Here is a 12133-nt window from a genome sequence, read left to right as displayed (position 1 = left end):
GTTCGTGGCGAAATCTTATCGCGATTCTTCTCTAGTAGTGATTTTCGCAGAGAACGTGACTGAAATTTGAGTGATTTTGAGAGAAATTCGAAGAGAAGGAGTGGTTTCGTGTTGAGGAAGAAGTAACGTTTCTTCATAATGAACGTGAAATAACGAGGGGATTTTCGGCGCGTGTTTTTACACTTCATTAATGCGTGTGAATTAATTTGAGTTTGGACCAACTTGGTTATATGGATGTGTAACTAAGCCTGTTTATTTTATTAAATCAAGTTTAATTCCAATTAAACTTTAATTAAATATTTAAATATTTAAATTTTACCTCAATTCAAATTAAGTAATCGCGTGAATCTCATGAATTAAATTGAAAATTTAGTCAAATAGAAATATTTGAAGAATCAAAATTCAAACTTGTTCGAAGATCTAGTGCCACTTGAATTGAGTTATAATAGTGGCATAAACTTTTCATATTCAAAAATCAAAACTTCAAATTAAATACTTTTTTATACTATTTATTTATTATTTATTTACTCTTGTTTCTCAATTAAAATAAAGAAAAGAAAGCGAAAACATTGAGCGTGAAGAATGATGCTCAACGAGATGCTTATGCCTTGTTCCATGCCAACCTATTAACGAAGCACTAATTAGAAGACACTAGTCTCCATTTCAATTAAAATAATTAAATAAATAAATGGAAAAGTTTGTTTCTTCCATGCCACTAGTATTTATATCTAACCAATCGCATATGCAACACAGGGTTTTGCTCAGTTAGGTTAACGCATCATCCACCTCTTTTTTACAGTTACACCTAACCTCATTTGATTTCGTATCTCTTCTTTGTTTTTGCCTCCTTCCCTTACTCACTCACTCCCTCATTCTCTCACAAATCAGGTATCTCTCTTCTGTTATTCCCATCTATCTACTCGTAATCTCCATTAACATTTAATTTCATTTATTTTAATCTAATTTAATTTAATCCATAATATAAGATAGATTATGAATTGTTATTACTATTATTATTGTTGTTGTTACTGGTGGTTTCTGAAATGTTTTGGATTGATTTTATTTGATTTGGATCTGAAATTTAAAGAGAGAATGAAAAAAATTTGATTTTTTTTCTTAGTGTTAGGAATATGGGAAGCACAGATACCAAGTTTAAATTGGCTGATCACCCAAAGCTGCCAAAGGGAAAGCCAGTTGCTGTGGTGGTTTTGGATGGATGGGGTGAGGCCAACGCTGATCAGTACAACTGTATCCACACCGCTGAAACTCCAACCATGGATTCCCTCAAAAAGGTAGATATATAGATATAGATACTACATGGTATATGCACCCTTTTGTGGAATCTGAAATCTTTTTCTTTTTGCATATATTATGATATATTCATTCATATAATGATAAGATCTAAAAGATTGGTCCCCCTTTTCGGGGTGTATACGTTTGCTTGATCCACTTTCTGCTCATGTATTGTTATGATTCCTAGTTTTTTTTTACCTTGTCATTGGTAGGTGAGAGGCCTTCTCTTGATTTGAAGTTTATTTAACTGGAAATTCTGAACCGGTGTTATTGAATGTCTTGAATTTGTATGATTATTGATGAGATAGAAATGGAAATGAATGGTGGGGTTGGTTGGTTTTTGTTGTTGTAGGGTGCACCTGAAAGGTGGAGATTGGTGAGGGCTCATGGTACTGCTGTGGGACTTCCTACAGAGGATGACATGGGCAACAGTGAAGTCGGTCACAATGCTCTTGGTGCTGGCCGCATCTTTGCTCAAGGGTAAGGCTTTTTGTATTTGTGGTTAAAATTAATAGACTAATAGCAATCAGATGTTTCTTGCCATTTTATTTAACCTACTGGTTTCTTCATAAGGAATTGGTTTTCTGGAGTTTCTTTAAGACTGTTACTATTAGATTCATAGAAGCAATAAATGTTAAACGTTCTTGTTTTTTGAAAACAATTGAACTTTGCTGTCGTCGTCTATTGCCTAGTTTTCCTTTGATGGATTTTTCGGTTAATTGTATATTACTTTGACTTGGAACTCTGTATTCTTAAATATTTGGTTCATTTAGAATTTTCAGATGTTTACTTTTGGTGTTCCTTTTCTTATGTGTACTCCTTAATCCTTAGCCTTTCTTGTTAAAATGTTCTCCTAACTTGTCTGAGGATTGGGATTTTGTGGTGTTTATTGTTCATTCTAGTGCCAAGCTTGTGGACCTTGCTCTTGAATCTGGAAAAATTTATGAAGGAGAAGGCTTCAAGTACATACAGGAAAGTTTTGCCAATGGCACATTGCATCTCATTGGGTTATTGAGTGATGGTGGAGTCCATTCCCGACTTGATCAGTTGCAGGTGAGGATTGGGGGGTTGGAACATTTGTTTCTCCATGTTTGTGTGAAGTTGATCCTTTCTAACTAAGCAATTTTTCTGCAGTTGTTGCTTAAAGGTGTTAGTGAGCGAGGTGTTAAGAGAGTCCGCGTACACATTCTTACAGATGGTCGTGATGTTTTGGATGGCTCAAGTGTCGGATTTGTAGAAACTCTTGAAAATGATCTTGTCAAGTTGCGTGAGAAGGGTATTGATGCAAGAATTGCATCAGGTGGGGGTCGTATGCATGTTACAATGGATCGATATGAGGTACTGCATAACATTGCCCTTCAGTTTGGTCAAGTCAAGAATCTTTCAATACCCATATAAGATTAAAATAAAAATATTTAATAAGCCATAAGCATTTTGTATTTGTTTACAAAAAATATGCTTGACTTGCGTCTATTCTTTTTCTCTTTTTACCTTCTCTCTCTTGTACTAATGGTTTTGAAACAAACTGCAGAATGACTGGAATGTTGTGAAACGAGGGTGGGATGCTCAAGTTCTTGGCGAAGCCCCTCATAAGTTTAAAAGTGCTCTTGAAGCTGTCAAGAAACTAAGAGCAGAACCAAAAGCCAATGATCAGTACCTGCCTCCTTTTGTCATTGTTGATGATAATGGGAAGGCTGTTGGACCAATTGTTGATGGTGATGCAGTTGTTACATTCAACTTCCGGGCAGATCGTATGGTTATGATTGCCAAGTCTCTTGAATACGAAGACTTTGATAAATTTGATAGAGTCCGTTTCCCCAAGATTCGCTATGCTGGAATGCTTCAGTACGATGGTGAATTGAAGCTTCCTAGTCATTATCTTGTTTCTCCACCAGAAATTGACAGGACTTCTGGTGAATTCTTGGTGCATAATGGTGTTAGGACTTTTGCATGCAGGTGAGCTGTGACTACTTTAAATATTAATAAACCACTATTCAGAAGTTTGGATTTAGCTTTAAATATAATCGTGTTGACTTGTTTGAATTTCCTCTTCAACAGCGAGACTGTTAAATTTGGTCATGTCACATTCTTCTGGAATGGAAACCGCTCTGGCTATTTTAATCGACAACTGGAGGAATATGTGGAAATTCCTAGTGACATTGGGATTACATTCAATGTACAACCAAAAATGAAGGCACTGGAGATTGCTGAAAAGGCTAGGGATGCCATTCTTAGTCGGAAATTTGATCAGGTAAACGATGAATCATCAAGTGACTCAGATATATTGCGATGTTATTAAACTTCCACTTATTCTTCTATCTTATGTGTTGCACAGATCCGTGTCAACCTTCCAAATGGTGACATGGTGGGGCATACAGGTGATATTGAAGCGACAGTTGTGGCTTGCAAGGCTGCTGATGAAGCAGTGAAGGTACGCACGACGATTAATTTTCAAATTTTGCTGGACAAATTTTGCTGGAGCACTTTTGTAAATACAGCTTGTTATTTGTTTTTGTACCCTCTGCTGGAAATTTGAGAACTCCATGTTTACTATATAGGGCTTTTAGTATCGCGATTAAAATTGGCACAACAGTGTTTTTGGTAAGAGCTATTCATGTGAGAAAAGTATATTCTGTCTATTTCTCTCTTAAAATGGCAAGGCCATGTTCAATATCAAATTTCATTATCCAATTTTGTTCTGTTTCTTTGGCATATTATTTGGTCAACTGAAGGGAAGCAGGTGAGCTGTCCCTAATTCCCACACCGCCACTATAAATGTCACTGTACCACAATAGACATTAAGGGTATGATCGGCTGTGGGGTAAATATTGGGTCGGAATTTCATGGATGAGTTAGAGGTGTAAAATTGCACATGGAGTTAGTCCATGACTGGTTAACTGATTCTGTCTTCAGGAATACTTCTTTTGTTGCATTTAGTTTTTAATATGCTAGTGCTGAATAGGTAATTACTGCAAGAAATAAATTTGTGCTAAAAGGAGAAAGAACAAGATAGTTGTGAAGACGAGTAGTTAATCAGTTGTATTAATTAATGTGTATGTGCATTTGTTATGCAGATGATTCTTGATGCAATTGAACAAGTAGGTGGAATTTATGTCGTCACTGCTGACCATGGCAATGCAGAGGACATGGTCAAGAGAGACAAATCGGGAAAGCCTCTTCTTGACAAGGAGGGAAAGATTCAGATTCTTACTTCACATACCCTTCAGCCGGTAAGTCATGCAAATTCTAGCTGGTCCATTCTCCGCTTTACATGAGTAGTGAATTTGTTGAATATCTAGCTAATTTTTGTCAGGTAATAAGGCAGAGATTCATTGTTTAATGTTAATCACAACCTAAACAGATGTCTAAAAATATAGGCATCCATGTTAAAAACAGCGAGTAATGATATAGCCTCTTAAAAACATTCCTATGTCAAGGTTAATTTTGGTTCTAACTTTCTAATTACTTCTGCCTTGCTTGTTAAGGTGCCTATTGCCATTGGAGGTCCTGGATTGGCCCCTGGTGTCAGGTTCAGAAATGACGTCCCCGATGGTGGGCTGGCCAATGTAGCTGCGACCGTGATGAATCTTCATGGATTTGTGGCTCCCAGTGACTATGAGACAACTCTCATTGAAGTAGTTGATAAGTAGAAAACTGTTAGATAAACTATAATGTGCACAACTACAGGGAAGGCTGGAGATTGCAGCCCTTTTAAATAATTCGAAAGTTTTGGTCTCCTCCACACATATGGCGGGGTTTTGATTTTTCATTTTTTGAAGAATTGTTAGTGAATCAGTCTGCGGATGACAGAACAGGATAACTTATTAATGGCCATTTGAGTGTAGCTTTTGTTTCTTTTTTTTTTTTTAAAAAAAGGAAAAGAAAAAAAAAACTCTTTGATTGTCCTTAATAATTATTGAAACATTATGTGATTTTTCCAGTCAAATATGGTAGGTTTCTAGTTATGACTCTGATGTTTGATGTCATTTTGGAATGCCGCCTTAGCTGATTTTGTATATTGAGGTTGATGAGAGGACGTTTTGTTCAGTGCAAAGGCAAAGTTTCTTTGAATTTAAAAAGTAGATGTCAATTGTTGAGTTGGTAGATAATGTAGAACTATATATATATATATATATATATATATATATATATATATATATATATATATATATATTAATATATATGAAAAAATAACTCGAGCAATGAAAAAGAAAATGAATGAGCTACAGTTAACCAAGGCATTATTTTTTACTTCTCAAGAAGATTGTTACATTTGTTCTGTCTCGGTTTTAGTTAAGTATTTATTTTTAAATATTTACTTAACTAAGGAAATCATTGAAATATACTATAATTTTAAAATTTTAAAATAAGTTTACAAAATTACTCTTGATAGCAGTAATTATGAAGTGGATATTATCAATTTATGTTAGGTAATCTCATTGTAATTTTAATTTGTTGGAAATGAACTTTGTATTGAGAATAAAATTCCTTAAATAAAAGGCATATCATTAATTTAGAAATGACAATATCTACTCTCTGATAATTATTCTCTTTAATTATTTCATTAATTTATTTTTTTTTGCTTGTTAAGTTAGGCCTTACGATTGAAAAAAGAAAGTTAATGCTATATTGATTTGCTAAGTAGAAAATTATTTGTGAAAATAAATACACAAAAAATAAAGTTGACACTTATATTAGAATGGAGTAATATATACTAATTTCCTATGAGCTAAGCTTGTTTTGTTTTTCCCTCTATAAAACTTCAATAGAAACTCAAAAACCAAATCAATCCAAACCAGCAAGTTGGTACTGGTTTAGTTCTTTAAATATAATCAAATTAAACCAAACAAACCGAAATGAGATTTATAGGCTTTTCCTGAGTTAGCATGAAAATGAAAAAGGTGTAGATGCATGCAAAACTTAGAATAGCACTACAACTATTGTTCACATGTTCATGTCTTCAACTCATGAGGCAAAAACACATGTAATGTGCCTTTTCAACACACACAGTTACCACCTTTGAATTCCAAGAAATCATTAGAATACAAGTACAATTTCTCATCTGTCTCATAGACCTAAAATATTCATTGCACTATACACCCAAAACCCTTTGAACCTAAATCAAAGTAAAAAATATATAATATGCATCATTTTTTTTTGTTACTCAAGTAACTAATTCACTCCAACTGGTCCTATGCATATCACCTATTGCTACTTAACAACACATGAACAAATGGTACATTGCCTGTAACAATCCCATCATAAACGTTGAGCTCGGTAGCTAGGACTGGACAGAGGTACAGAGATAAAGAGACACAAAAATGTGCTTGAAGTTGGAGATAGGTACAATTTTCCTACATAAATTTTGTCTTTCTGTGTTCCCAGCTATCAAATCACAGCTCAAGCACAAAAAGCGGAACATGGAGTTCCTTGATCTGTACGGCACATAGAAAACATGAAAATATTGTATTTAGTTAGACCATACATGGATGAGACCATGTCTGTTACCGGTATATATCTCATTTCGATCTTCATCGAAAAAGAGGGCAGTTATGTCCTCCAAAGCCTCCGCCACAGTGCTCCTTATTTGAGATGAATGATTGCGCCGACAACTGCAACCAGTTCCACTGCACTCATCTGATTTGGTGCTGCTATTCGACGCATTAATTTTAGCGAGACATTTCCCGGTCAAGATATTGCTGACATTAATGGAGCCAGCAGCTGCATTACGAGGCAAATTATAATGATATTAAATCACTTTCGCAAATTGAAAGTTGTTCATGATTAATATGTTTAGAAACTAAAGAACTAAGCTCAAAGGGAATTACCATTTCCTTCCAACCATTGAACATCGGAATCAGCCCTGCAATAAGATATGATCAGATCTTGATCACTTGTTATGTATATGTTATTTGTATTGCAATCAGGATGCCATAACAGGTGATCCTCAAATGACGTAACAAGTTCTCCGCGAAAGTTCCACACAGAAACTGTTCGGTTTCTGAAAGTAAGGAACAATTGATTCTCATATAGGAAGATAAATGCTGATGGAGTCATGAACTCAGTTCTGCTTATCTCTGTCAGTTCAGCATTTCGAACCTACAAATAAAATAAATTACTTTCATTCATAAATTAGTTTTAAAAGAGAAGTAAAAGACATTATATTAAAAATGGACTTTTTCTAGTGAAGGCTCTCTTTAAGGATACAAAACTTTTAAATAACATTAAATGCAAGAAAAACTTAACCTTCAACTTTTGCATCCTTAAAGAACTCGCTGGCACACTTATCAGCAAAACCCAAAAAAAAAAAAATGATAATAAAACAATAAAAGCAAGGCATACGTCAAGAATCTGAAGGTTCTCATTTTCTTGCTTGACCAGAAGCTTTTCATTGAATTGCTCTATGAAATCCACCTTTTTATTCCGATGAAGTAGATGATTGAATGATTTGAGGACTGTGCCATCTTCGATGGACAGAATCTGAAGGGGAATATGGCCGCTGGATCTATTGAAAATTAATAACATGATACCAGGGCTGCAACAAATGATCAACTAATTAAGCTCCAAAATGATACACCAATGTTTCACGTAGATTGTACATTGCCAAAAATTTTACAAAGACCAGTTACGTTAGTTGAAAAAGACATGCAAGGCACACTTAAAAGTGTCTGAAAATGCCGAGAAATAACAGTTCCAGAAAGAAATAGTGACATAAAATTCTGAGATAGCAGCATATTAGAAATAATAAAATACCCATCAGGAAAAAAATCCTTATGGCGCTTAAGAATCTACAAGTGTTATTACTAATTTTAATATGCACTTGTGTCCTAATAAATAAATTAACATTAGCTGAAAGAAGCTTTAGACTTCCAAAAAGGTTTATCATGGAACTCAAAAACTATTAGATAAATTAGTTAGGAATATTGAAGAATTTCACAAAAACATCTGGATCAAGTGAACAAGCCATTTGTATCCGGAATACAGAACTTAAGAGCAGACTTAGAGAGGTTACTTAGTACAATGGAACTTGAATCTGGAAGTCAATCCAAAGAAGAGAATGTACCTGATCTTGATTTCTTGAACATGCCTATCTGAGATGGAGTATAACAATGTATAGTTTTTAAGATCAAAGACCTTGTATACACTGATACCATTTTATGAATGTGGTTAGACAGAATAAGCAGGAAATAACAATCAATTTGGTAGTGAGTTTTCATCTGCTGATCAATTTGGTTCCTAGAAGTTTTATAACCGTGAATCAAGTTAATCCCTCTCATAGATTCCGTTTTGACACCTTGATAGGATGTTGACCCGGACAGTTAAGTGTCACGTGTCTCAAAATAGTAACCTATCAAATGATGTGGCATGCCAGTCAGAAAATCATTTTGTGACTTGTAGCATTGTCAAACCATGTTAACATGCCATGTGGCACTTAACGGTCCACTTCAACATCCCACAAATGGCGTCAAAATGGAATCTGTGCATGATTCACGGTTATAAAACTCAAAGACCAAATTAATTATTGTCTCTAATAAACAATGGGTAAACAAAACAACACTATAGTAGACTAAAATAGAGAAGTAAATGAGGAAGATACCTATCCTGTGCAGAGTAAGTTAGGACCTTTCCGTTAACATCGTCAAACTCTACAAAACCGGGCCATTTCAAGGACTCGGACTCAAAGAGAGGAAACCCATCGTCTGGCCTACCCCTTCGTATGTATCTATGAACAGATATGAAAGCGAATGTAAGCAAAAAAGATTCAGAAATAGCAATCAAAGAGGAAGATTTGAAAGCACAGCTGCAGGATATACGCACTCAATCCCAGTGGATCTGCATTTCAAGGAGCTGAAGTTTTCGGAAGCATAAACAGACACTGTAATAAGTGAGTCATTGTTCTTATTATAGAAGAGACTTCGAATCACTTCATCAGGGGACACATTCAAAAAGCAAACCCTTTCATTTGTATCTGCAAGTAATCGAATTGAACAATCAACTAATTTGTATTCTCAAGTCTCAACACTATGGGAAGCACCACACAAAACCAGAATAGGTACCAATTCACAGTTTCTCCATTCAATTGAGCATTCCATTCACAAAAATAAATAACCAATTTACATGTATTCAGCACAATGACAATTTTGATCAAAATCAAACAAAGGGAAATGGCAATGAAAATGGGCATCAGAAAACTCAAAACCCCAATTAATTGTGCTTGCAATAGACCATCCCAATTCACCAATTCAAAAACTATAAAACTCCAATTCCATCGATTCAGCACAATAAGGGCTAATGCCAATGGCTACTGGTACCCACCCATCCACGCATAAAGATCAAACCCCAATTCATTTATACATACAAAAGACCACCCCCATTAACTAAAAATCATAGAATCAATGAATTCAGCACAATCACAACAATGATCAACAAAAAGGTAATGCAAATGTTCATTGAAAGTTTCAATTTTTAAGGTGCCCACAAAAGAAAAAAACAACTTTTCCAACTAAAGGGTAACACAATTCAGAACCCTCACCTCTACTAAAAGCAGCACAAAGACCAGAATGGCAAAGCGCAAAGACCAAGTTCTTAGCAGCAACGATCTCAACAAGCTTGCTTCTTTTCATGAAGAAGGGCAAAATGGAAGAAGGAGAAGAAGAAGAAGAATTGGTAGAAGAAGGTTTACGATCATGAGTGTCATACTCTTGAACCAAGCGCATGGTGCTGAATCTCTGGTGTGCAGTGGTTGTTGCGAATGCCCGGTGGGGCTTGGGGCAAATCTCGCGGGATTGGAGCTTTTTGACGATGCTGTTATGGTTAACACTGCCATTGGTGGAAGCTCTTCTTCTTCTTCCACCTTTGCTTGCAACTATTCTTCTGCTGCTATATCTTGCTGATATTCTTCTTCCTTCCATTCTCTCTCTCTCTCTTCGGTCTCAAATCCACAACTTCAATTCAATTCAATTCATCATGCTTTTCTTTCAAGCATATATTTAAATACCATAAATTATATATAATTTTCCATAATCTATATATATGTGAATTTTTTTTTACTTCTAAAAATTCTCCTTTTTTTTTTTTTTGAAAAGTTAGGATTTAACATTTATAATTTAGTGTTTAAAGTTAAAGATTTATGATACTTTTAAAGGCTAAATTAAAAGGTTTAAAATGTCGGTTGATTTATACACAATTTTTTAGAGAATCAATTTGAACATCAAGTCAAAAATTGGTTTTTTTTTTTGGTGACTAAAATAAATTAAACAAAGAAAAACAAAAGAAACAAAACAAGGAACTGCTTAAATAGAGGGACAGTCCCGTTTAAGACTACTCTTAAACTCCTCCCAAGGTGAAAGAAGCTCCACATGCGAAAGTTGTAACTTCATCGCCATCTTTGCCATAGTATCTGCCACCGTGTTTGCATCTCTCATAATCAAACGAAAGTCAACACGCCAATTCCAATGCATGATATCTCTTATTTTGAGCACCAGTGGATCAATAAACCCAAAACCATCTTGAGTAACAAGATTAAATGCTTCCACACAATCCGTCTCACAAATAACATCTCGTTGACCCACATCCCAAGCTAAGAGATATCCTCTCCAAATAGCAAACAATTCTCCTTGAAGAATACTATTACTCTCAATCATTCCCAAACACCCCCTTTGCCAGCTCCCATTACAATCTCTAATAACACAAGCAAAACCAACACTATCACCCGAACCAAAATAACTAGCATCACAATTAATCTTAAAAGTACCAATGGATGGGGGATTCCAAAAACCATTTAGAGTAGAGGGAAGGGACATACGTTGTAATTCAAAAATATTTCTAAGCTCCTTTTCTGAAGTTAATGCCAGACAAATGACTTTTTCCGGAGGCCAAGTTTCATGGGGATTAAAGATGTCGTGGCTTGCCAAAAATTGGTTTAGACAACAGTGACAATTGCCAAAATATTTTCTGTTTTTTTTTTTTTTTTTTTTTTTTTTGTTTGGTAAGTGTTAATAGTGAAATTGTTCAAACCAGTTATATGAATAATATTTCCTAATACTTAATTAATATATATATTAATTAAGTATTAGGAAATATTATTCATATAAGTGGTTTGAATATATATATTGCACTTATTTTCCAATGTTTTTATCAACCCATTTTGTTTTTATTTACCTTAGTCTGATGGTTACCATTTTTCATTATATATAACAGTACTTATTTCAAGATGGAATGAGCAAATGAGATATGTTGTACAAAATAAGTTTGTAGGTCTCATTAACTTGGGTTCATGTTCGTGGCTTACTATTGATCTCATGGATTTTTTATCTAAATAAATTTAAAAAAAATATTTATTGAAATAAATAATTTATAAAATAATTATAAAAATATGTAACATGTCTTATCTTATTTATAGTGTAAACAACATACGCATAAACTTATCTCATTTACACTATAAACGAGATACGTGATAAATTATAACATTTACAGTATAAATCAGGTATAGTATGATAAATTTTCAACAGCTATAAAAAAGATGCGCAACCTTTGGTATTCTCTACACATATTTCATATCTTCTTTTCTTCCGTTTTTCTTCCAAAAAATAAGCAAAAATGTCCAGTAGTAGTGGATATGTGGTTGTCTGTGTGTATCCCAATTGTCGTATGAGAAACAGTGACAATGGGGTGATATTTGATTGTGATAATCTGTTAATGTTGCGTACTCGGCGAGTAAGTTCTTTGTCCAAGTTGAAGAGTCTGATATTGAATAACCTTGATGGTTTAGGGAGAAAGAAGATCAAAAGGGTGGGGTATAGGTTGCTAGCACCGTTGGGAAACGAAATTTTTCGGTTTC

General features: G+C 34.6%; 2 protein-coding genes across 2 annotated transcripts; one reads left to right on the top strand and one right to left on the bottom strand.

The window, feature by feature from the left end:
• Positions 1 to 532: 532 nt before the first annotated feature.
• On the top strand, positions 533 to 5239 carry LOC112743904 (2,3-bisphosphoglycerate-independent phosphoglycerate mutase). Its single transcript, XM_025793327.3, has 10 exons — positions 533 to 888; positions 1121 to 1292; positions 1646 to 1773; positions 2196 to 2346; positions 2428 to 2631; positions 2825 to 3249; positions 3352 to 3544; positions 3629 to 3724; positions 4368 to 4523; positions 4779 to 5239. The coding sequence occupies exons 2-10, from the start codon at positions 1131 to 1133 to the stop codon at positions 4941 to 4943; spliced, it is 1680 nt and encodes a 559-aa protein (XP_025649112.1). The 5' UTR covers positions 533 to 888; positions 1121 to 1130; the 3' UTR covers positions 4944 to 5239.
• Positions 5240 to 6283: 1044 nt separating this feature from the next.
• Positions 6284 to 10289, bottom strand: LOC112743903 (uncharacterized). Its single transcript, XM_025793324.3, has 7 exons — positions 9827 to 10289; positions 9112 to 9262; positions 8891 to 9016; positions 8357 to 8437; positions 7636 to 7828; positions 7122 to 7392; positions 6284 to 7014 (listed from the first exon to the last, which is right to left on the bottom strand). Exons 1-7 carry the CDS (start codon positions 10203 to 10205, stop codon positions 6764 to 6766), a joined length of 1452 nt encoding a protein of 483 aa, XP_025649109.1. The 5' UTR covers positions 10206 to 10289; the 3' UTR covers positions 6284 to 6763.
• Positions 10290 to 12133: the final 1844 nt, after the last annotated feature.

The sequence above is a fragment of the Arachis hypogaea genome, chromosome 14, assembly GCF_003086295.3.
Source record: "Arachis hypogaea cultivar Tifrunner chromosome 14, arahy.Tifrunner.gnm2.J5K5, whole genome shotgun sequence".
Classification (NCBI taxonomy): domain Eukaryota; kingdom Viridiplantae; phylum Streptophyta; class Magnoliopsida; order Fabales; family Fabaceae; genus Arachis; species Arachis hypogaea.
This window is presented reverse-complemented; position numbering and strand designations above follow the sequence as displayed.

Coding starts and splice junctions, on each gene's coding strand:
- LOC112743904 (XM_025793327.3), top strand. CDS start 1,131: ATGGGAAGCACAGATACCAAGTTTAAATTGGCTGATCACCCAAAGCTG. Junction 1,293..1,645: donor CCATGGATTCCCTCAAAAAG/GTAGATATATAG, acceptor TTGTTGTTGTAG/GGTGCACCTGAAAGGTGGAG. Junction 2,347..2,427: donor CCCGACTTGATCAGTTGCAG/GTGAGGATTGGG, acceptor ATTTTTCTGCAG/TTGTTGCTTAAAGGTGTTAG.
- LOC112743903 (XM_025793324.3), bottom strand. CDS start 10,205: ATGGAAGGAAGAAGAATATCAGCAAGATATAGCAGCAGAAGAATAGTT. Junction 8,438..8,890: donor ACTTACTCTGCACAGGATAG/GTATCTTCCTCA, acceptor AAATGGTATCAG/TGTATACAAGGTCTTTGATC. Junction 7,393..7,635: donor AGAACCTTCAGATTCTTGAC/GTATGCCTTGCT, acceptor TTTTATTTGTAG/GTTCGAAATGCTGAACTGAC.